Raw genomic sequence first — 21,601 nt, forward strand, 5'->3', positions numbered from 1 at the left:
GTTCGCCCGAATCTTCCATAAAGGCGATATTCAGCGAATCTATTCGGGTTTGGGTTCGTATCGGCTCATCCCTACTATTTTGTAAACATGTTATTTACATTGCATTATGAGCTTGCCGAATTCGAAATAACCCTTATGTGATTGACAACTTAATTGGTAAAAATGATTATCTGCACGATTGATCTCGTATTAACAACATTGTTTTTCTAAAAATAGACAATGTTGATTGACATTTATTTCCCTTTATTGAAAATTCTCTTATTGGAATTATCACCTGACCTGTAAAAACTTCGAGTCTAAAAGTCCAAATCATTTCCTGTTATTGATAAACGCATTGCGCCTCAAGTTGAAATTCTTTTTCTTTATTATCTCCTTTAGTGTATAAATGTATCGTTGCATGCTATGTTTTTATTAGTATTACTTTTAGTTTAATATTAGTTCTTCAGTATTCAGTTTAGAGTTTTAAAAGTTCAATGAATGAGAAGTTATAGATCGTAATATCTCTGTGAACAATTCCTTAAGTCAATATGAAATGTAGAGTGATGTGCTTTGCTTGCTAATTGGTTCTTAAAATCCTTTTTATATAAATAGGCTAATTATATTGTTGAAATATTAGTGTTTGTTTGAAGTAATAATGAAGAGTATTAAAACCGATATTAATCAGATTCTCAGTGTTTAAAAATTATATAAACTATTCAACTGAAGTTTAGGAATTCTAAACAGAATTCGCAACCTTCTAATTGTTCTTAAGAGTCAGATTGCAAAATATTAAATATCCATGGTATGGTATTTACTGTATAAAACAGCAACCACCAGGGTTGCCATCGGTCTGGACTCAAAAATAAGGACGAACAGGAAGCAAAAGAAGAATACTACCTTAAGCAGTGCACAACAGGAGAAGGCAATGAATGTTCCAAAAATGAAAAAAACGAGATACTATTTGCATGTTCTCAATTTTTGTATCTCTTCGGTACAAAATGGTATACTAAAGGTGTCAAAATGCCCAAAATACAAACCTCTGTCCTAAAAATAAAACGAAAGTAAGGACACAAGTAAAACAAAGGACATTTCTTAGAAAAAAGGACAAAAAAATTTTCTAAGACACGGACCTTCAAAATAAGGACGGTATGGCAACCCTGAGTATAAGACTACGGTAAATGTTGTCTTGAACGTTGCTATACCACATCGCTTCGTTCAAGCAAATTGGATCAAAAACTGTTTTAAATGGAATGCCAAAGGATTTAGCATAGATTCGGAATGGGCCGATATTGGAATCTTTATAGCTATTTTACTATTACAAAAACTGGCAATTGGTGTTGGCGCAACTTTTATCATAATAATGGAATCATTTTAGGTATTTTGAACTTATTCCGGTGATGCTATTGGCTTGTTATATACTTGGGGAAACCTCACTTAATTCAGAGCACAAAAACATGGTTGAGATTTAGAAAAACATTTATTGGCAATAAGGTTTGATAAATGCGCGCAAAGATGACATTGAAATTGATGCTTTATATACATCACAACAGTCAAAAACATAAAATATTGGTTGCTGCGTTAAACACGTCGACTTGGTTTACACGCGCAGGAATGCAACAAAAACTGGTACGAAAAAAAATATAGGTACGAAAATGAAAGTGGCATATTTTTCCACCTGAACATGTTTTTTGCTTGTCACTACAAACGAAGCACAGCCAGATCCACAAACAACAAAACCGTAAACTAGAAACTAACGCGTAACGTTGACAAGAATTTCTGAAACAAACGTGAAAATTTTCCACAGACGTTATCCAAGTCAACGCTTACTACAAAATCATGATGGTGTTGTGTAAATTAAGCAGCAATTCCTGCTTTTTCCGCAACCAATCGCTAAAACAGTGAAAACGTGACATTCGCGAATGCAAGAGCTAAAAACTAGACGTACAGGAAAGTAGCAGCACTAATAAAAACCATCTACCGTTTTTCCATACAACAATATGCCGCCAAAGCGTATATTCTCTCTTTACAAAAAGAACTGGTGTTGGTGGATAAACAAAACGTAGTAATAGATCACGATGTTTTCAGTGTAATGTGCATTTAACTTACACAATCTTTAACAACTATTGTCACGGATCGCTCCGAAGGCATATGTATAAACGTTTGCTTCCATAGACGTAACAACTGTGTCCAACAAAAGCTCGTCGATGCAAAGCTAAACACGTTAAAGTGGCTCCCGTATTTCCATAGAGGCCTACATACGCATGACGCTTGTCATTGCAAGTCATTGTATACACCACTACTAAACGTGAATTGCAACAAAGTTTGGTGAATAGACCTGGAGACGCCTCCACAAAATTTCACCAGCTCAAAATTATATCAAAAACACAAAACTCTGATGTTAAATATGGTAATGGAAAGGCTCGGTTCGGCATAATACAGCACAGAAACCATGTAAGGTTTTGATCGGGACAAGTACGCAAACCAATAACTAAATTCATGCCAAATGGAGACATCCTAGAACAAATTGTACACGGAACATTTAGTAGGCTGATTTCACAGAAACTCATCATCATAAATGTAAAAGCATAACAGAACCGATGATGAATTCATAAACGGAACCTCGTATGAAAGAAACTAAATAAAACTCGAAAGCGTTATTTTATTGAGCTGAATATAATCAATAATCGGAAGAGGACTAAAAAGTGCAGGAAAATTTTTGCTGAGCAAAACAATGCCAAAATCTTGGCTTGCCAGTAAAAATTTCATCCAACATGTTTCAACATTTCATTTCTTATGTAGTAAAACTTTGCGAGGCTTCACGGTGCCACAGATTCAAAATGTGGTGTCGGTAATAAGTTCAAAGCACCTTTCAAACTTCGCATATTTTATGATGATAGGTAAAATGGAGAGGTACAACGCTTTAAATTGCGATCTGTTTAAATGGCCACGTCTGATTTCATCGAAACGCCGTAATATGCTTAGTGTTAATAACAAAAATCCTAGACAAGAGCTTATGTTGTGTTACAAAGCAAACCAATCCTCAAGCGCTTACCATTATTGTGCTGATTATGTTATGGTTGGCACTTAGAGAAGTCAAATCATACTGCAACTGTCCCACAAGCGAATTATATTCCATTGCATTGAAACAATAGCTCTTTGAGCTAACCGTGTGTATATGTTGGACGCTGATACTTGAAAATAAAGCATGCAGCCTTATCGAACACCGCCTGTTTGTGTCTCAATCTGATCTTCGGCGGTGTTTTTCGTAATAAACGTACCATGGAACGTATAAAAGAACCATGGACAGTTAGGTCGTGGTCCACTTCAATCTAAAATCAAAACTTAGGAAAAAATTTGCAGTTTGGAAGTAATACTGTGCGGGAACACGTAAGTTGTGGAATGCACTGAATTCAACTTTCATGATGCCTCCTTGCTCATGCATTCCTCTCTATTATTGCTGACGTCATCAATGATCTCATCAGTCCTGTTTAAGTTCGGAACTGAGCAAGGTGATGACGGGTTTGACGTCCCCACGACATCCAGTGGGGAAGATTCAGCGCTCATAGAAATATCTGACGGCGACTTCTCGTCAACGACGAGAACATTCTCATAAAGCGCTTTTGATGTTTCATTGTCTTTGGGAAAGCTTTCACCGCTGGTACCTTTGTCCATGGAGCACGTCCGATGTTCGGAATGCCAAGAGGTCATCCTTTCTCTCATGTTAACTAAAAAAAATATTGTATAATCTGGGCAACAAACTGGAATTGCTGCCTTAGAGCATAACTTGCACGCTGTAAGTAAAACCAAAAATTGGAAAAGGTGGGTAACAAAACACTTGACTAGAATGTAATGTCATGTAATTGTGATAATTAAAATAACTGCCTAATACCTATACAAGTTGCATTAATTTACCATTGTTTTGGGCTTTAACACTAAGAGAAGCCATTGCCCTGACGGTTTCATTCTCCCTGGCTAAACTGGTCCATTCCTGGTGGGACAAGTTCGCCAAACTAACGTCCAGCCATCTCCAATATTTTGCTAATTATTAAAGTATGGAACACGTAAGACGTAACTCAAAAATCGTTGTTTAAGTTGAAAATTAATAAAAAAAAATAAGCACGATGTGCAAGGTACTTAAAAACCAAAAAGAAAAACACTAACCGCTGTGTTAAGTGCAGACAACTTAACTTCCTTACCTTGAATACTTATCACTCTTCTAATAGCAGTCACTGCTAAATTATGAGGCTTTTGTGTAATTGACTCCTCAGGAAGAGATGCAAACTCTGAATCTCCCAACAAAACACGAACACACGCTTCGGAGCAATCACTTAGTGATTGAAGTTCAAATCCTCCCTCTAGTACCAAGACCAACCTTCCATTTGCAAGATGAGATAATGACTGGGTAAGGTAACCAAAACCTGGAAAAAACAAATAATAAAATTAGTCAGAAGATGTAAAGTAAACTGGAAGAAACTGACTACAATAATGTTAATACACTGGGGATATTATTTAAAAGTATTCTGTAAGGTATACAAATATATCTAATTTTCAAGACATTTAAAAATACCCTTACATTGGGGTGAGACTGTGTAGCCACCCAGGGCGGGTGGGTGACCTTTGGCGGCAGAAAAGCCAGATGAAACCAAGACAAAATCTGGGTCAAACTCTTGTGCAATTGGCAGTACAACAGCATGAAATGCTGCTAAATACTCCGCATCACCCATGGGCGGTTGAAGCCCACTATTAAAGGCAATGTTTACGTTGTAACCAACACCACGACCAGCTCCAACCTACAAAAGGTGATGCAAAAAAGGTGTTATCAACAGGATGAACAATGCAGATTGCACATGCATTAAAATTTTGTTGTTTCACTAAATTTTGCGATTAGAATACTTTGTGTGTCTTAGTTGTTCAGATCATGCAGCCTGCTAATTTAAGGTATCAGCTTCAGCTATATACAGTTATCAAATCACATGATTTGCACATCTTGAAGAAGATTTTGTACAATAATTGAAAAAATATTACTTGACTGACATGAGCAGACTGTAGTTTAGTGAGAAAATATTTACCAACCTCTTGTATTGCACCAGTACCAGGGAAGAATTTGCCGTCGTCATAGCGATGCAGAGATATAACCAGGACTGTAGCATCATGATAAAAAATATTTTGTGTTCCATTGCAGTGATGTATGTCCCAATCCACAATTAAGATTCTTCGCATTTTCGCCTCAGCCTGTAGTTTTCTTGCAGCCACAGCCACAGAATTGAAGTAACAGAATGCCCTGGCATAACATCAGTGCGTGTAATAGCAATACTAGGGTTGCCACCAGGCATAACCTACTAACCTACTTGGGTTAGCTTCGGATGATGAAGCTTTGCCCAGAAGCTAACCCAAATGGGTTAATGAAACGTTGGCAATGCATACATTTATAACAATAGTGTTTCACAGAGAAACAAACAAAATTCGAACCCCTGTACAATGCATGTATAAACTTACATTGCAAGACTTTTCTGAGCATGATGTCCAGGAGGTCGTACGAGGGCAAACCCATTTTTGAGCTTATTCTCAGCAACTAAAAGGGCAAGATCCACTGTACATCCGACTGCCATACGAGCTATGTTGAGTAACAACATAATGGTTAATGGAATGATATATCATTCGTGTCTAAACATAAACTAGTAAAATCTTAGTTAATGAGATGGTTATCGCGTAAAACAAATTAAGTAGAAGCATTCCACATTTCTGATCAAACAAAACCATAAAAACATTTTAAATGTAATTACTGAAATACTATTAAAGATATATACATAGTGATAATAAGGACAATAATAGCAGTGTCGTTTTAAAGTTTAAGGAGTGTGGGTATTAATCAGTTGGTTTGCATCCAGCGCAAAAACACAAACATGATGTGTTTATAACGTTTAACGGTTTATAAGGGTGATGTCCAATTCAAGATCTTGACCATATTTATGAAACAACTATCACAACAAATCTTAACATATGAATCCACCTGCATTGATTGTGTCCAGTTCATTCCAAACTGTTTCAATATCGATGCCATTGTCCACTCCCACCCCACCACATGGCAATACAATGAACTTACTACATAAATCTGTAACAAAAACATTGTGCTTGTAATTGTTTTGAGTTTTTAGCTCACAATGTAGCAAAGATCACTGTAATGCCTAGTACCTATATTGAGAAAATTTCACACCAAAAATCCTTACCTAGTTCCTTCCTAGCTAGAGACGTTGTTCCATATCTTAATGTGTGATCTTGTGTGTGGACAAGCTGAAGTTCGTCTGTTGTTGCTTTTCTGGCATCAATTAACTCACACATGCTTTCAGTGTGAGGTTTGTCAGAGACGAGGCCACATTTGGTTAACCTTTCCCAGATGGCTTGCAGTCGTCCTCCATTTTCTATATGGTCATCACCACATGCACAGCCATGTTTAAGCATCACAGGGCTGTAGGCAATGCCTGTAGTACACCGATATTGCTAGAAAAATAGTGTGTGTAATTATACAAAGGAAGTAAACATTCCAATGAAGGTGTGTAATTATAGGTTAATTGATAATTTTTAAATATGCACAATAACTCTGCTTCTGGCAGTTACTCTATGTATGCTTAGCAATGTTAGCATGTAGTATAACATGGGCTGTAATTTGGTACAAGTGATGTTATGTTTGTGGTAACAGAGTTTGCTAAAGAAAATATTACTTTAAAAACTATGGTATTGAACACACCATCTTTAAATTTAAGTATAGGCTCCACAATTCTACTACTCAATTGGAACTTATAGCCTACTTACCTACGGCTATCTTAGAAGAGTTGGTGAATGTTTACATTTAAAACTTTTAAGGTCATTTTGCTATGATTCATTTAAAATCTTAAATGATTTGTTAGAATACTTATGTCGGAGGCATTTAATGAATTTTATGGTAAATCATGATACAAGTAAACCTTCATACATACTTCTTGGCTGAGATCTTTTTTCATGAAAGATGTTACAGGTGAACTTTGAGTACGCAGCAGAGGTTTGTGAGAAAGCTCATGTATTCTTTTCACATATTTTGTTTCTGGAATAGTTTGAGGATAGGAGGAATTTTGAAGCAGATCTTCTTCTTGTACTGTTGAAGGCTACAGAAAAAATAAACCGATTGTCAAAAAGTATCATACTTTGGTGGTGGTCGGTCAATTCAACCCAAGGACTAAATAACCAGCATACAATTAATCCCAGGGCTATTCAACCCACAGATGTAGGTTGGGTCGTTCCAGGTTTAGGTGTCCTGAGTTAACTGGTGCTGGGTTGAATCAACCTAGAACCATACTTTAGTAATGGACAAACATCATACAAATATAAGAATTTTGGAAGACACTTCCTGTGAAACTCTACAAAATTAGTCATTACACGGTAAAATCATCCATCAATGAACATACAAATTGAAGCAGATGTATGGAAAAAATTATTTATCATACAAGGTCAGGTTTGATAAGAAGAGGTATTGGATGGGGAGCAAAATTCACACGATGAACAGAATCATTTCTAGGATAATGAACCTCAGCGTTCTCAGATGTGAATTTCTCTTCAGCAAGATCAGGAAATCGAGCAGAAGCCAAGCCTTTATATCTACAAAAGCAAAGAGATGCCATAAATAAAAAAAAACTTCAACTCAATTTGAACAAAATTTATGCATATTAATGTTTAAAGAGGCTAGTGAGTTGTACAAACAAAGATGAGCCAACATATTTGCATAAATCATAGTTGCAAATGTTTCAGTTTTCAATGAAAATATTTCATCTTACAGAAGAATATTACTTCATGTTGTCTTGTGTTGCAAAGTTATTAATTTAAATTTATTAAATCTATTTATTATCACAAGTGTACAAAACATAAACTAATTACGCTTGGTATTGTTTCAAGTACGATTCTTGTTTGTCATCATTTTCCAAATGAGTAGGAAGAAGATTTGGATATAGATGGGCAAATTCTGGCCGAGTGACATAGCCCAGGTTTTGCAGCAACTTCTGCTGTTGCTGGAGAATTCGTGCTTGTTTCCTCTGGAGAAAGTTTATTTAAGCAATTTAAAACTCCTTTGTGATGAAAATTTAACAAGTCATGGACATAGCCCGTGCATAAAACATAAACATATTTCACTTTAATATCAGTATACCTGCAGAATATGATGCTGCAACTGAGAAGCAGTGGTGGGAGCAGAATGGGTCCTTATTAGGGTCTTGTGGGGCCTGGTAAGATGGGAGGGTCTGATGGGCCCAGGTGGAGAGGAAATCTTTGACGGCGCACAGGATGGGCCTGAAATCCAATTAAAACCATAATCAACACTAACCTTGTTCGAAAAATCAATAGATAACTCTGCATTAAAAAGCTAATACTGTAATAGAAAGCTGCAGCATAGGTAAGAAAACAGAAAATGTGCACTATTTCGTCATTACACAAATATCGATGTCATTTTGAAATCAATTTAAACAAAGTTGTCTGTAAAACACAAACAGATATTTGTAAATGTTTGGTATGTACTGCATATATATGCACAATAATTTAGAATTTATAGATGTTAATCAACTAATACAAGAGTATATTCAAAAAAATCATAATCTACTGCTAAGAGTTTGTAAAATGTAGCGTACGAATAATGTGTTCACTAGTATACTGCTCATTGTTAGTTAACATCATCTATCCGTAACAGAATTATGATTTATATACTGACTAGCTATTATTATATTAACAACTTTGTAGTTTACAATAAAGTGACAAAACAAAACTTATGCTCAATAAGCAAACTAATCAACCTATTTGTTAACTCTAAACTTGGTATTTTAGATCTATACTAACCATGTGCACTTAATCTTAATATAAAATATATGTCACTGCTTTCTTGACAATTGTGTAATAATTAAGGACATACGTACAACCAAGACAACCATATCAAAATCAATAGTTATCATATCTAAACTAAGCTATTATAATATTTCTGATACATAACATGACTAACAACACAATTAACTAAGTATAAATTCAAAAATAGAATTGAATCATTACAAAATAACAATAAATAAATAACTGCTATTTGTATGCCAAACACCTAACCTTATAAGTGGTAGTCTACGTTGACAATGGATATATTACAACTAGTATACCTGCTAAATTTAACCTCTAATAACATACACCATGCAACTGGAATGCATAAAAGGACTTATCTTGTAATCACATAAAAACCTGTCTACCTTGTATTAGAAACTTCTCTATGGTATCTACTCAAAATTATGAATTCAAAATAAATAAAGAAAAAGCTAAACCGTCAAGATTCTTATAATCCAATTCCCATTGGATTTCTATACATAAACCTTAGTTCATGTACTGCCTACATCAAGAAACAGTACACAACAACATAGGCCTATAGCAGCATTCCATGAAAGCAGTGTAAAAGGAAACCAAACCACATCAAACCTGGTGGGGAGTAAGAAAGCCGTTTTGATGTGCTCTGCGTCAATGGTCCTGGCAATGAGGAGGTTCGTGACACCAGTGGACTGAGGTCATGATCTCGTAGCAAAAAAGCACCTTTTTCCTACAGTACATTACACTTTGCTTGAATTTATACTCTCCTTGTAATGTACGTAAATATGTAATCCTTGTAAATATGCATGGAAAGAAGATAACCTTCCCAAAAAACAATAAAAAAATGAGAATGTCATTGTAGGGGGTAAACTGTATTGAGAATTACAAACTATCAATAAGCAAACTAAATGAGTAATCAACTAACGCCACCCATACATGTGATTTCTAACTTACAGATCCGTGCTTTTGAGACATGCCTATTAATATGTTAGGAAGTGATGGAGATGTGTATAAGTCGCCACTGCTGCTCGGGTCCGAAGGTTTATGCAAGTTGAGGCCGTGCAGGTCAGCCTTAGAGAAATACTTTCGTTTTAATTTTTTCCAAACTCATACCATGAAAAAGAAATAAATACTGTGTAAGGTGCAAAGTATTTATCAAACTTACCTCAACATGAGGAATGGCAGAAAGCATAGGAATATCTGCATTAGGAGGGGAACTGGGGGTTGAATTCGGAGCACTATTGCAAGACTCACTGGTTTGGTTCACTAAACAACATTTAAAGACTACATACATCATCTAACCTTATTTACACAAACATTTTATGTGATTGGTATCCAGGCATATGAGAAATATAGCTCTGCTTACATTGGCTAAATGAAAAAAGTACAACTCAATTATATGGGATCCCTACATCATTACTTCACCCGTTGTGATGACCAATCAGCAAACGTCAAATTTTACCTAATTCAGGATTTATTCTCTTTCTTAATCGATTGGCCAAATCGGCTTTGACATCATTTCGTCGAGCAAGAAGCGGGGAGGACCTTTGATCAGTTGATAACTTCTGTTTTAAGCGAGATCTTACCTTCAGGTTTGGTTCAGAAGCTGTAACAAGGAAGCAGAAATTTAATGTATGAACTAATGATAATGATGGTCATCAGATACCAAAATTTCTCTTTTTTGACACAACAACAAACAAAGATGAGAAATATTTTATATATAGCTGTTAATGCAAATGTGTGAAACTAAATTATTAAAATGAATGATATACATTTACATAACAATACTACGCAATTTGATTTACTCAAGAGATATGTTTCAAGCAAAATGTAACCTGTTTTTCTTAATGGAAAGTCATCATATTTATTGTCATAAACACCAGCAGGATAAATGGCATCATGACTGTCTGTCCTCTCATCAAGTGAGGGTGCCCAATGAAGACCTCTTGGCCTTTAAATACAAAACAACAGCAGAGCTTAACATAGGCAGGAAAGAAAACATGCATACCACAATTTTTTAAGAAATGTGGGTTTCTTTTTTCCCTTACATCAAACTATACTTCAATTACTGAAAGGAAAGCGTATGTATTAAAGACATCATTTATAAATATATTTATAAATCATTCCCACAAAAAAGGCATTCGGATCAACAACAAGGAATATAAAATTGAAACAAAAACAAGTCATTTCTTAGTGGAGAACCTTTGCCAGCATCTGACTAATTGGATACAAAAAGACGAAAGACATACCTATCTAATAAACTGCTTGGGTAACTGTCAAGTATTTTCCCCTTCTGTCGGCCAATAACAAATTTCTGCAAATGTTTCTTAACAGCATTCGATGCAACAGCACCTAAAACAAAATATAACCAATTACAACATCACAAAATGGATGAATGAAACAAACATTTCCCAATTGCAATCAACCTCCAAGATTATTCACCAAGTACATGCTTATGCATGTTTGATACTTACTTTCCTTGTTCTTATCTTTGTTTTTAATGGAATTAATCAACTCATTTGTTTTGTTAGCAGCTTTCATTTGATCAGCTTCCTGTCTCTGCTGAGACAACACCATCTACAACAAAGGATGTGTGTAACTATATAAAGCTATAATTAAGTGGTTCTTTTTATAATACTGTTATGAAAAGTCTTCAAATATGACCAAACATCTTCTCAGTAAACATGTACATTAAAAAAGTTGAAATTTTACTTTAAAGTGTTCTTGCAGCTGATGTTCATGTTGTTGCTGTAAAGTAGAATTCTGGAATTGAAACTGCGCCAGTAAAACCTTAACGAACACACACATCAATAGGCTACTTGCTTGAATAAAAATGCAACAAAAATCTCGTAACACTAGCATTAACATCGAATATGAATCAACATTAACACCCATGATCTAATCAAGAATGTGAAGGAGAAGTTGTCCGGAGTCAAAGCAAAGGGAATAAATTATATCTGTTTCACAGTAACTACTGGTAGGTTATGAATATTTTTGGAATTAGTTTTGGGATATCCCTTTATCGCAATTTGATCTCCCTTATTTTCTAATGGGCAGCAACAAATAAATATTCACAGAAAAAGGCAATTTACTAGAATAAATTCATTTAATAAAAAATATAGAAGTCAAAATTAGTGGCACCATAAATAGAGAAGTCGGAGTCAAAGTTGAAAATTTTGTTCACTACCTCAGCAGCACAAACTTTAATTATATGCTAATTTTAGACTTCTCCTGGACAACGAGCATATACATAATGCAATCATTGTGACTGCAACTGTAAAACCATACCTGTCTATCAAGCTCATGCTGTTGTCTCCATGTATGAAATTTGTCGTCCATTTCAGGTGCACGTGATACAAAGTTAGAACTAGTCACAGTCAAATTACCTTCCAATGGCATCCTAAAATCACATTCATCTGCATAAAAACAATAACTTATAAAGTGTATGACACAAGGCAGCAGAAATGAATTGCAGAATGTAACACGCATTCTCACAATTGAGTTGGTTTGAGTGAAGCAAAAGTAAAAAATTCTTGATGAAATATGTCACTAAAAACCATGTTTATTATGGTTTTTGAATTCATATTTTTAATGAAAAATGCAGGAGTTAGGAACAAGTACAGTACCAGTTATCAAATTCTAGCCTAATTGCACAAGAAAACAGTGATTTATTATCGAATTATCACTAATCACTAGGCAACCTAGAATCTGCAAAATCTTTGGTGGCTATATACAGACACAACTGTGCAGTTTGAAACTGAAAGTATAGAATAATTACTTATGTTCTAACAGCTAGTCAAAATCGATCTTGTTGCCACTGTTAAGCATCATGTAACCAATGGCTAACTTCAAATTCCTTTGTTAGAATTTATTTATAGTAGGCATTAAGTAATTAATTTTCTATTTAAAGACTTGTGGAGTACACAATACTCTCAAATGTCAATTATGTGGTCATTTCCTTTAAAAAGCGTACAAACTGAAAGTAACAAAACCTTAGCTAAATAAAGAGGAATTTTATATACTTATGCCTTTCTTTGAGAACATTGCATGTGACAAGTACAGAATTTAAACTCATTTAGGCTTAAGCTTTAGGCTTATAAAAATCCTTCAAGGATTTTATTCATAACATAAGTACTGGTATGTACTGTGAATCCGCGTGGACGTTTTTATCATTATTACTATAATTATTGTAGCAGTGGTGCTATTAATTACCTTATAATCATATGAATAATACAGGCAAATTAATACCAACGCCATTTGATTTGTTTGACATAGCCTATTGAAAGACCACACCTTTTCACTGCCAAAATAAATTTAAAATCTGACTAACCGAAAAATAATATACAACTTATATCTATGTCATATTAATAGTAACAACATCTACAATTATTATTCGAATAACTTGACAATTTAAGCACCAAATTTAGAAAGGCTTTCACAAATGTAAAAAATAATTTTAATACATTTGAAACCGCTTAGCGCTCATGGTATAAGTTGCTAAAAGTACAGTAGTTATTGAACTATCCACAAAAAACATAAACACCTCTACTACCACTGGGAGGCCAAACTGAACAAAAAAGCATAAATATAAATGTAACAATCTGAACCTTCATTGATCAGGGCATTATGACATAAGTGGATTGTTGCAAATGAGGTATGACAACTTCCCTTCTAATTAAGGATAAACATGACATAGGTCTATGAACGGACATGCTGATTTCCGCTCAAAATAAATAATCTGATAACCTACGCTATCAAAGTATGTCCATAAACGTAGAAGTGTTGAACTGCATTATTCTACACAGGTGAGTAAATCCATTGGAATGATAGTTGTTAAAAACGGTACGATTGACGCAGTGAAATGCAACCAGGCCATAATAAAAGTACCTGTAGTTAATTTATTAAGTCTGCTAGACGCAGATACCGAAGCGGATTAAACTTACAAACGTACAGCGATCAACTTGCCCACTTATCGCAAATGGTGACGTTACAAAACGTGCCGCAAACACATTCGTACGCCGTAATATAACGCAATTTGTTTATGACTAGAGATTATAAAATAACGATCAGGTTGTTGATAGAAACAGACCGAAAAACGTAAGCGACCGAAAAGTGGTAAAGGATTACCTCAAATTAAGTGTGCAGCTGCTTTGTAAATGTGCCTCGAACATGCGCAAATGATGTCATTAGAATTGTAGCGTCTTGTTTTGAAATTGATCAATTTCATTGCAAGTTCTTTTGGAACTGCACCATAGCAGGCTTTCACGCTACAAGCGCCCAATATAGATAGCCTTTCTGGAAAGCGCGGCATGCCATTCACTGTAGCAGTTTTGATGTTGTTGCATAATTGAAAGTCCCAATAACCGGGCACTCATAAATGCAGGAAATGCTTAATGCGGCGACGACTTTCTCTGCGTTGCGCTCAACAATCTAGAATATTAATTTTATGATAATAAGCAATTTCGTTACATCAAGCCACACGCGACTGCTTAGCACAACCCGCCTTTTTATAGGTCATAAATAACCGTCTAATTGCAAACTATTAAACATCGTTACTCCGAGGCGCGTTGATAACGTGTGTTGAAGCAAAAATTCGACTACGGTGCAACAAAGGCAATACAAACATTAAAAATGCCATTCATTCATACTTACTAAAGTTCTAAAGTCAAAGAAAAGCGATGCTTTCATCGCCAATTGACGCTAAATATGGGTCGAAACCTTGTTCAAAAACATACGCAAACATTATTAATGCATACGCTTGTGAAATAAACAACGATTAAAAACACCCTATTTTCGAATTGAACAAGTGGGCGTATACATGTAAGAATGATTCTGCAAAATGGGAAGTAGGATCATCGAAATTCACTCTCCGCAATTTCACAATTGAGGTAGGCCTTGATTACAATGTTATAGACATTCATACAACTTTATTGTCATCTATGGGAGCAACGAACGTGAAAATAAACATAAACAATTGAACCCTATCTTGTATGAAAACCAATGCCGGGGAAACAATGAACTAAATGAAAAATACAAGCATGTGATTGTCCTCGCACCTTAAGTTTGCCGTTGGGCTCGTGCTGGCTAAATGCTCGAGTCAACTGCGTGGTGCTAAGTCAATCGCACTAAATGCATCAACCCCAGCAAGAGGTAACGAGCTCGTCCGTTTTAATAAGCGGGGAAGTGGATAGAGAGGTTCTTTTTTCGTTGAAGCGCGCGCGGCCTCCTTCGCTAGTTGACGTCACACAATTTGAGGGAAGATCGCAAAAAACTCAGCACAAGCCACAATAATACAGCTATGACGTCAATGGAATCTATTTATAGCAGCGACGCTGCCCATCACCAGGGTTGCCATATTGGCTCTTTTGACGCCAAATTCTTCGAAATTGGCTCTTTTTATTACTGTTTGGCTCCCAAAATTTTGTTTTGGCTCTTTGGCGTTTTTTGGCTCTTTTAATGAAAATTGAATTTAATTGCATAAATAATAATCCCTAATTTAGGAAGTGTGAAATAAATAATTATCTTATTATTTATAATATTCTTGTTGGTTATTTCTTTAGTAGCCAATTATTATTTTCAAACCTATCATAACAAACTTTACAACAATTTGGTTTTTTGATTTTAATATAGGTTTTACAGATGTTGAGAATATAGTGTTAAAGATGATGTACAGTTGACTCTATAGTGTTAGGTGTATATTTTGGCTTCGGAATTCATTATTTCTTGCTTTTAAACCCATCATCTAGGGTTGAATTGTAATTTTGTGGTTAGTAAAATTATTTGGCTCTTTTTGGCTCTTTTTTATTGTCATCTTGGCTTTATTTGATCACTGGGATCTGGCAACCCTGCCCATCACCTTTCAAAGCGGTTTATTTCTTTGCCGGAGCACATTTATAAACATCTTTTATGCCATTGCCCGTCCCTTATCAATCATAAACGTTTTCACTTGTATGCTACTGGAAAGACCTGCCTTTACAAAATAAATTTGCCTAAGGCAATAAAGACAGTTCAATTCATAACCTGCGCTGAGCGAGAAAAAAAATTAAAACAAATGTACTGCAAGCTTCAATTATATCTTCACAGAAGTGTCCCTTAACTTGTCCTGCTGAGTACTGTTAAATTTTTAACAGTACATCAAAGCAATGATTCAGAAAAGTTTAAATCTACAAAAAACAAAAAGTGATAAATTATATTCATTAGGGATTCGGCAAGTATGCAGAAAGAACTCTTCACACTTTGACTAAGAAAAGTTTTTTTTCTAGTTTGAATGATGATGGAAATACTGGTGGTGGAAAGGTTACAGATTTAGTTTTTTGGCTATATGTTAATCATTATTATTTTAAGTGTTACAAACACTCTTAGGAATTCCACCTAATGAGATGTACAAACCAAAGTTTCAATAATTCCCTATGGTAAACCACAGTGCATTATGTTTTTACAAAATTGTTAATTACTGTTTTAAAATTTGTCTCTAAAATATTGATTCAAACAACCAAGGATTTATGTATAAAATATTTGCAAAAATCTTTTGTTATGTGCAACCACTACGTGCAAATAGTCTATAATATGTTTAAAACTATTCCATTTCTCAACCGATGCAAATTCAAATTTATTGAGTACTGCGACGCATTATGTTCTAAAAATAACCCTTAACATGCTAATATTTGTTATTTTCTAATAAAGAGTTTGCTTGGAGTGTGTTGTCAAAAGAGTAAAATTTGAAAAAACAGAAAGCAACCAAATCATGCATGATCAAGTGCAAAGCTAGTGAATACAATGAACCAAGAAGGTAGACAGGTAGATGTAGGCCAACACAAGATATGGTATCACAACAATAACCCAATTGTGTCAAAGCTGATATACCTATGGTTGAGCCTTGGTCTAAACTCCCCTGGGTAATATCTAAATATAACTACGAGATAAATATATAAAAGGTATATATGTAACCATATTATATCAATAAATAACAATTAATAAATAGATATCAATCACTCAATTTCTATCTTTATTAGTTGGCACAAAAATACTAACAGCATTATTTATATTGTTACAAAAATATATTGAAACAAAAAACAAACATCACACAATTTCAACCACAGCTGTTTCAAGCTTCTTGCAAAACATGAATTTTTTGCCAAAAAAAGCGTTTCAAAATTTTACCAAGATTCGTTTTAAAAATATTTTCTTCATTAAGCACACACCATTTTGTCCCAAAAGCATTTCCCTGGAGTAAAGTTTATAAAAAACGTTTCACATAGTAAATATATTGAATACTGATTACTAAGAATGATAGCTAATTCACTACCACAGAGACCAGCTAACACCAAGAAGTATTTTGTAGCAAAGCCAATACGAAAAGAATTACTAACATCAGTGGAAGCAACCTATAACAAAAACAATCAAATGATGTAATAATTACTGACCAGTGACTACCACGTTGTGAAAAGATGTATGCATTTGGAAAAAACATCATACGCTACCAAATTTTTTTGACACACTCAGACTTTCTTTGGAACAGAAACATTTACTTTATGTAAGACATACAAACCTTTCTCTTTCTTAAGACACTGTTGAAAAACGTCTTCAAAGCCAAATAAGTTAGTCAATAATTTAATGCCAAAACTTTTGACAGTCATGGGAACAGTTGGGCTTGCTGATTTTTAATCACTTTAAATGGCGAGTCAACTGCAAAAGCTGCAGCAGACTATTCTTGAAACTGAACGACAACTAAACAGGCATTATTGTGTACAACAATATAAACTGAACATGGAAGTAAACCCATATGGCTTCATACTAAAAATATTGTGAAAACCACACGGCCTATTCTCTATGTTTTGTAGCACAAGAAGGCTAAATATATATAGCATTATTTATCTGTAATTTTTATAATCTGTAATTATTTTCTGTAATTGTTAAAAAACAATCCCAACAAAAGCTTGTCAATTTAAACTGGCTATCACTAAATATATCAACTAATTGGTCCCGACAAAATGTCAATTAAATTTAAGGTATCAAATATACCTGGCTCAGTGAGAAATCTCAGTAACACCAGCTTATGGTTAACTCAAGCGTTTTGTCTGCTCCAATCCATAGACAGTGCTCATTACCTCAAAATTTGTGAACAAAATCATTTATCATATCATCACAAAGTAGACTCAAATGTGCTGCTGTGCATATGAATATATTATTATGTTTACCATTTACCAATATAATGAAACTTTGCCACCAATGTCACCAACTTCAGATACCAGTAATTCAAACTTTGGCTAACTTAGAGTAAATAAATTAGTCCATTCAACTTTGGATTAATGAGTTCCCACCGTTTCGTGTTTATTCCTGTTCACACATACATCACTTCAAGAAATTAAATCATGCTTTCTGATCAAGTGTCCGGTCAATATCGCACAGATTTCAAACAGAACTTTGGCCTAATGACCAAATCCAATGCTTTGTACTTGTACACTTATACAATTTCTAATTACAAGAGATTCAACATGACCTGCTGGAACGTTGCAACCAAGTTAGTTTAACTGTTGGAATAATACATAAAACCATTAAATCCATTTGGTGTGTGCATGGTCAGAATGCCATGCACATAACATGATACATGAGATAACAAACCGAATAGACACAGTCAGAGATTAAAAGTTTCATGTCTAGACTACAAAAACAAGTAAGCAATGCTCATTTATCAATACCTTAACAAGCATAAACAATCAGCAAATGACACTTTGGAATTGTATACCTTTGAATGCCAGCATCATAACAGGAGGGATCCCTGACAAAAATTTTAATTATAAAATAAAAACCATCATTACATGATTTCAAAGCATGATTAAATTTTTCAAGTTAGATTACCTTTTCCAAAATCTAACGCAAGCTCTGCTATGTTATGCAAACACATATAGGTAGCCTATTTATACGCTATGTACACCTTATTCCTTATTCATATTTTTGGTGCTTGTAGTACAAGCCTTGTACGATCCAAACTATTTCGGTGTAGTCCCAGATTTTCACTTTGCAGTGTGTATGCAAAATAGCCCATAATTTATTTGGAAAATATGTTTGCCTATTAATAATCATTTAAACACACCAGCTCTTTAATACAGCATATATATTGTTAAGGTATTATGTTGATGTGGCCTAAATTTTGGTATTAAATTTGTTGGTGTATTAATCCAGCGCACTGAAAGCATACTTATCAGTCTGAATATTAGGAGTGGGTCAGGGGGGCTTTTTCTATAACATTACAATAGAACTACAACCTTACTAATATTTCATGTAAGAACACAATTTGGGTTTCTTTTACTTTTGTAATCCCACTCCAAACAATTACTGATTTCTTTCAAATTGATGTATTTGTTTAATTTAAAAAAATGGCAAATAATTTCTCTTTCTCCTATATCAGGACCTATTATTATTGAGAAATTATTATGTTATAATTTATTTTCTATTACCTCTTAACTCCTTACCATTGACGTTGGAGTTCAAAAATACAAAAATTTTTTTTTGTCAAATTGACATAGTGCACCTTAATTCGTGACTTAAGTATATTGCACTTGGTTTTGTATTGTGAAATCAAAATTTGTATGGTATAGTTAAAACTTTTGTTTTGGACTAAAGATAGTCTTTGCACGACTGAAACTCAGTGATAATTCCTCATCACTCAAGACCAGGTTAGTGAGCGATAGATGGCGTGCAAGTACCGTCACACACAAATTGCCAAATCACACATTTTATATTCTACATCACACATCATCTACAGCAGGGCTACTCAAACGGTGGATCACGATAATTTTAAATGTCATTATGAAAGCAGACATATTGGATTTGACGAAACGTATAAGTATGAAATTCCATTTCCCCAACCAGCAGAACAATAAATAACACTGACAATTTTTGTTAATAACTATATATTGATGTACCGGATTTTGTATATATATATATATATATATATATCTGTGTAGACTGCATTATATTCTCATTTCATCTTTTTGGTAGAAAAATCCAAGACATGTTATGCTATGCTTGCATGATTTCATGGGAATGACTGTCAGACTGGGCCTCGAAAAAGTTTGACTATTTAAACTGGACTTTTGCTTAAAACACTTGAGTAGCCCTGATCTACAGTCTGAGTAAAATATTTAATGTCTTGCTCAAGGCCATTACAATAGTAGTGCCAGTGATGGATATCAAACATGGGAAACATTTATAACTGCAAGCACAGCCCTTTAAATACTCGGCTACCAAATTGATTGCATGTGCCAATGAAAGCATTTAATTTTGAAATAAAATGGTTTCTATAAGATTCACAAAAAAAATTTGAGAAATGGAATGGAATCTTTTAAGATTGGTTTTTGTTTTAAGAAACTGTTTATAATTGTATAATCTGGATAACGTCAAGTATCCACTTCAGTCAGTACAGAAGTGTGGAAGTAACAACACTAATCCAAATTAGTACGGAAGTAACACTACAAAATTAATCTAAAACTAATTCCCACAAACTCCAACTCTCACTATTCATCACTAGGGTCTAGCATACAAAGACAACCTGTGGTTGTGCATTTGTACTAGACCCACCTAGCCTATTGACTGCAATGAGTGAACATTGATTACGTCTACACTTGGCAATAAAGAGTTAGGACTACGTTAAAGCGCTTAACGTTTCGGTTTAAAATATTTTGGGCCACTTTTACTCGAGCACTTGAAACAGGCTGGACAGACAAAGTTTTAAAGTGTTTGCATGATTTCACTGGGCCTATCACCGGTCACGTCGGTACAACACCGCTACGCTACCCTACCACGCTTATATTCTACAGGCTTATAGCGGCAATGCTAGGCCCAAAGGTACTAAAACTAATCCTAAGCTATGTTACAATAAGCTAACCGCTGATGTCTTACTAATTCTTACAGAATATATGACCTTAGCCTCTAACGGTCTAACCTATACTGAAAAACAGCAATAAGCTTACTTTCTGCACTACTACGGAGTATACAGCCTACTCACCGTTCAAGCCGACGATTTTATGGATTTTTTAAAAGCACCTCCTGATCTAAAAAATTTGGGCCTCGTAGTTTTCATACAAAAATACGATGGAAGTGCAGAACCATGTCGCAGTTAAAGTGGCAAGTGGTGATGTCACGATTATGGGGTAAACTGGCTCACTTTGGCACAGTGTGGCGGCCGTGAAGACTTTCTTATTAAACTGTAGGCTAGTCTATAGGGCAAGATATTTATTTTTTATAAGAAACTTTGGATTAAAGCTACATGAAAATCAAGTTTTAGTTGTTTAAGTTTGAACACAAAGTTTAGTATAGTATTATAGTTCAATGTACTGTAGTGTTGTGCCAACTTAAGTTTCTTTACAATTTTTTTTTAATTTATCAAGACATGAACTTGTTTTAAGCTAAAGTTTACGATGAGGAATTATCGTCATTAGAAACCATCGCTGAACGATGAGGAATTATCGCCAGGTTTAAAAAGTCGTGCAGACTTACGTCTATCCTTGGATAAAGATTATCATACTATAAACTATACCAGAGGTCGGCAACCTTTAGCATTAAAAGAGCCAATGTTCCCAAGTTTATTTAAATTAAGACCTATTCGGAGCCATAACATGTAACTGTCGAGTTGGCCACTAAAACAAAAGGTAATTATAGCCTACACTTCATGCAGAATTTCTTAAAATTTTTGCTTTGTACATGCGAATATTCTGTAATTTCAACAAACAAAACCCGACTATTAAACACAACACTTTCAAATAAT

The 21,601-nt window shown here is 34.6% G+C and overlaps 1 protein-coding gene across 4 annotated transcripts; it reads right to left on the bottom strand.

The window, feature by feature from the left end:
• Positions 1–1,437: 1,437 nt before the first annotated feature.
• On the bottom strand, positions 1,438–18,357 carry LOC143445094 (histone deacetylase 4-like). 4 transcript variants are annotated; one of them, XM_076943945.1, is made up of 23 exons: positions 18,156–18,357; positions 17,857–18,002; positions 12,124–12,251; positions 11,548–11,625; positions 11,310–11,412; positions 11,085–11,187; positions 10,671–10,786; positions 10,298–10,441; positions 10,001–10,101; positions 9,790–9,906; positions 9,448–9,565; positions 8,153–8,292; positions 7,885–8,039; positions 7,458–7,608; positions 6,954–7,118; positions 6,207–6,477; positions 5,990–6,091; positions 5,476–5,593; positions 5,053–5,260; positions 4,553–4,769; positions 4,176–4,397; positions 3,892–4,017; positions 1,438–3,704 (listed from the first exon to the last, which is right to left on the bottom strand). In XM_076943945.1, exons 3-23 carry the CDS (start codon positions 12,232–12,234, stop codon positions 3,397–3,399), a joined length of 3,174 nt encoding a protein of 1,057 aa, XP_076800060.1. In that variant the 5' UTR covers positions 12,235–12,251; positions 17,857–18,002; positions 18,156–18,357; the 3' UTR covers positions 1,438–3,396. The 4 variants fall into 4 exon arrangements, with proteins under 4 accessions (XP_076800060.1, XP_076800061.1, XP_076800062.1 ...); XM_076943946.1 differs by lacking the exon at positions 17,857–18,002; XM_076943947.1 differs by having other exon boundaries at positions 11,548–11,583; positions 17,857–18,357.
• Between the last annotated feature and the right edge of the window lie 3,244 nt (positions 18,358–21,601).

Source organism: Clavelina lepadiformis, chromosome 2 (genome assembly GCF_947623445.1).
Source record: "Clavelina lepadiformis chromosome 2, kaClaLepa1.1, whole genome shotgun sequence".
Classification (NCBI taxonomy): Eukaryota; Metazoa; Chordata; class Ascidiacea; order Aplousobranchia; family Clavelinidae; genus Clavelina; species Clavelina lepadiformis.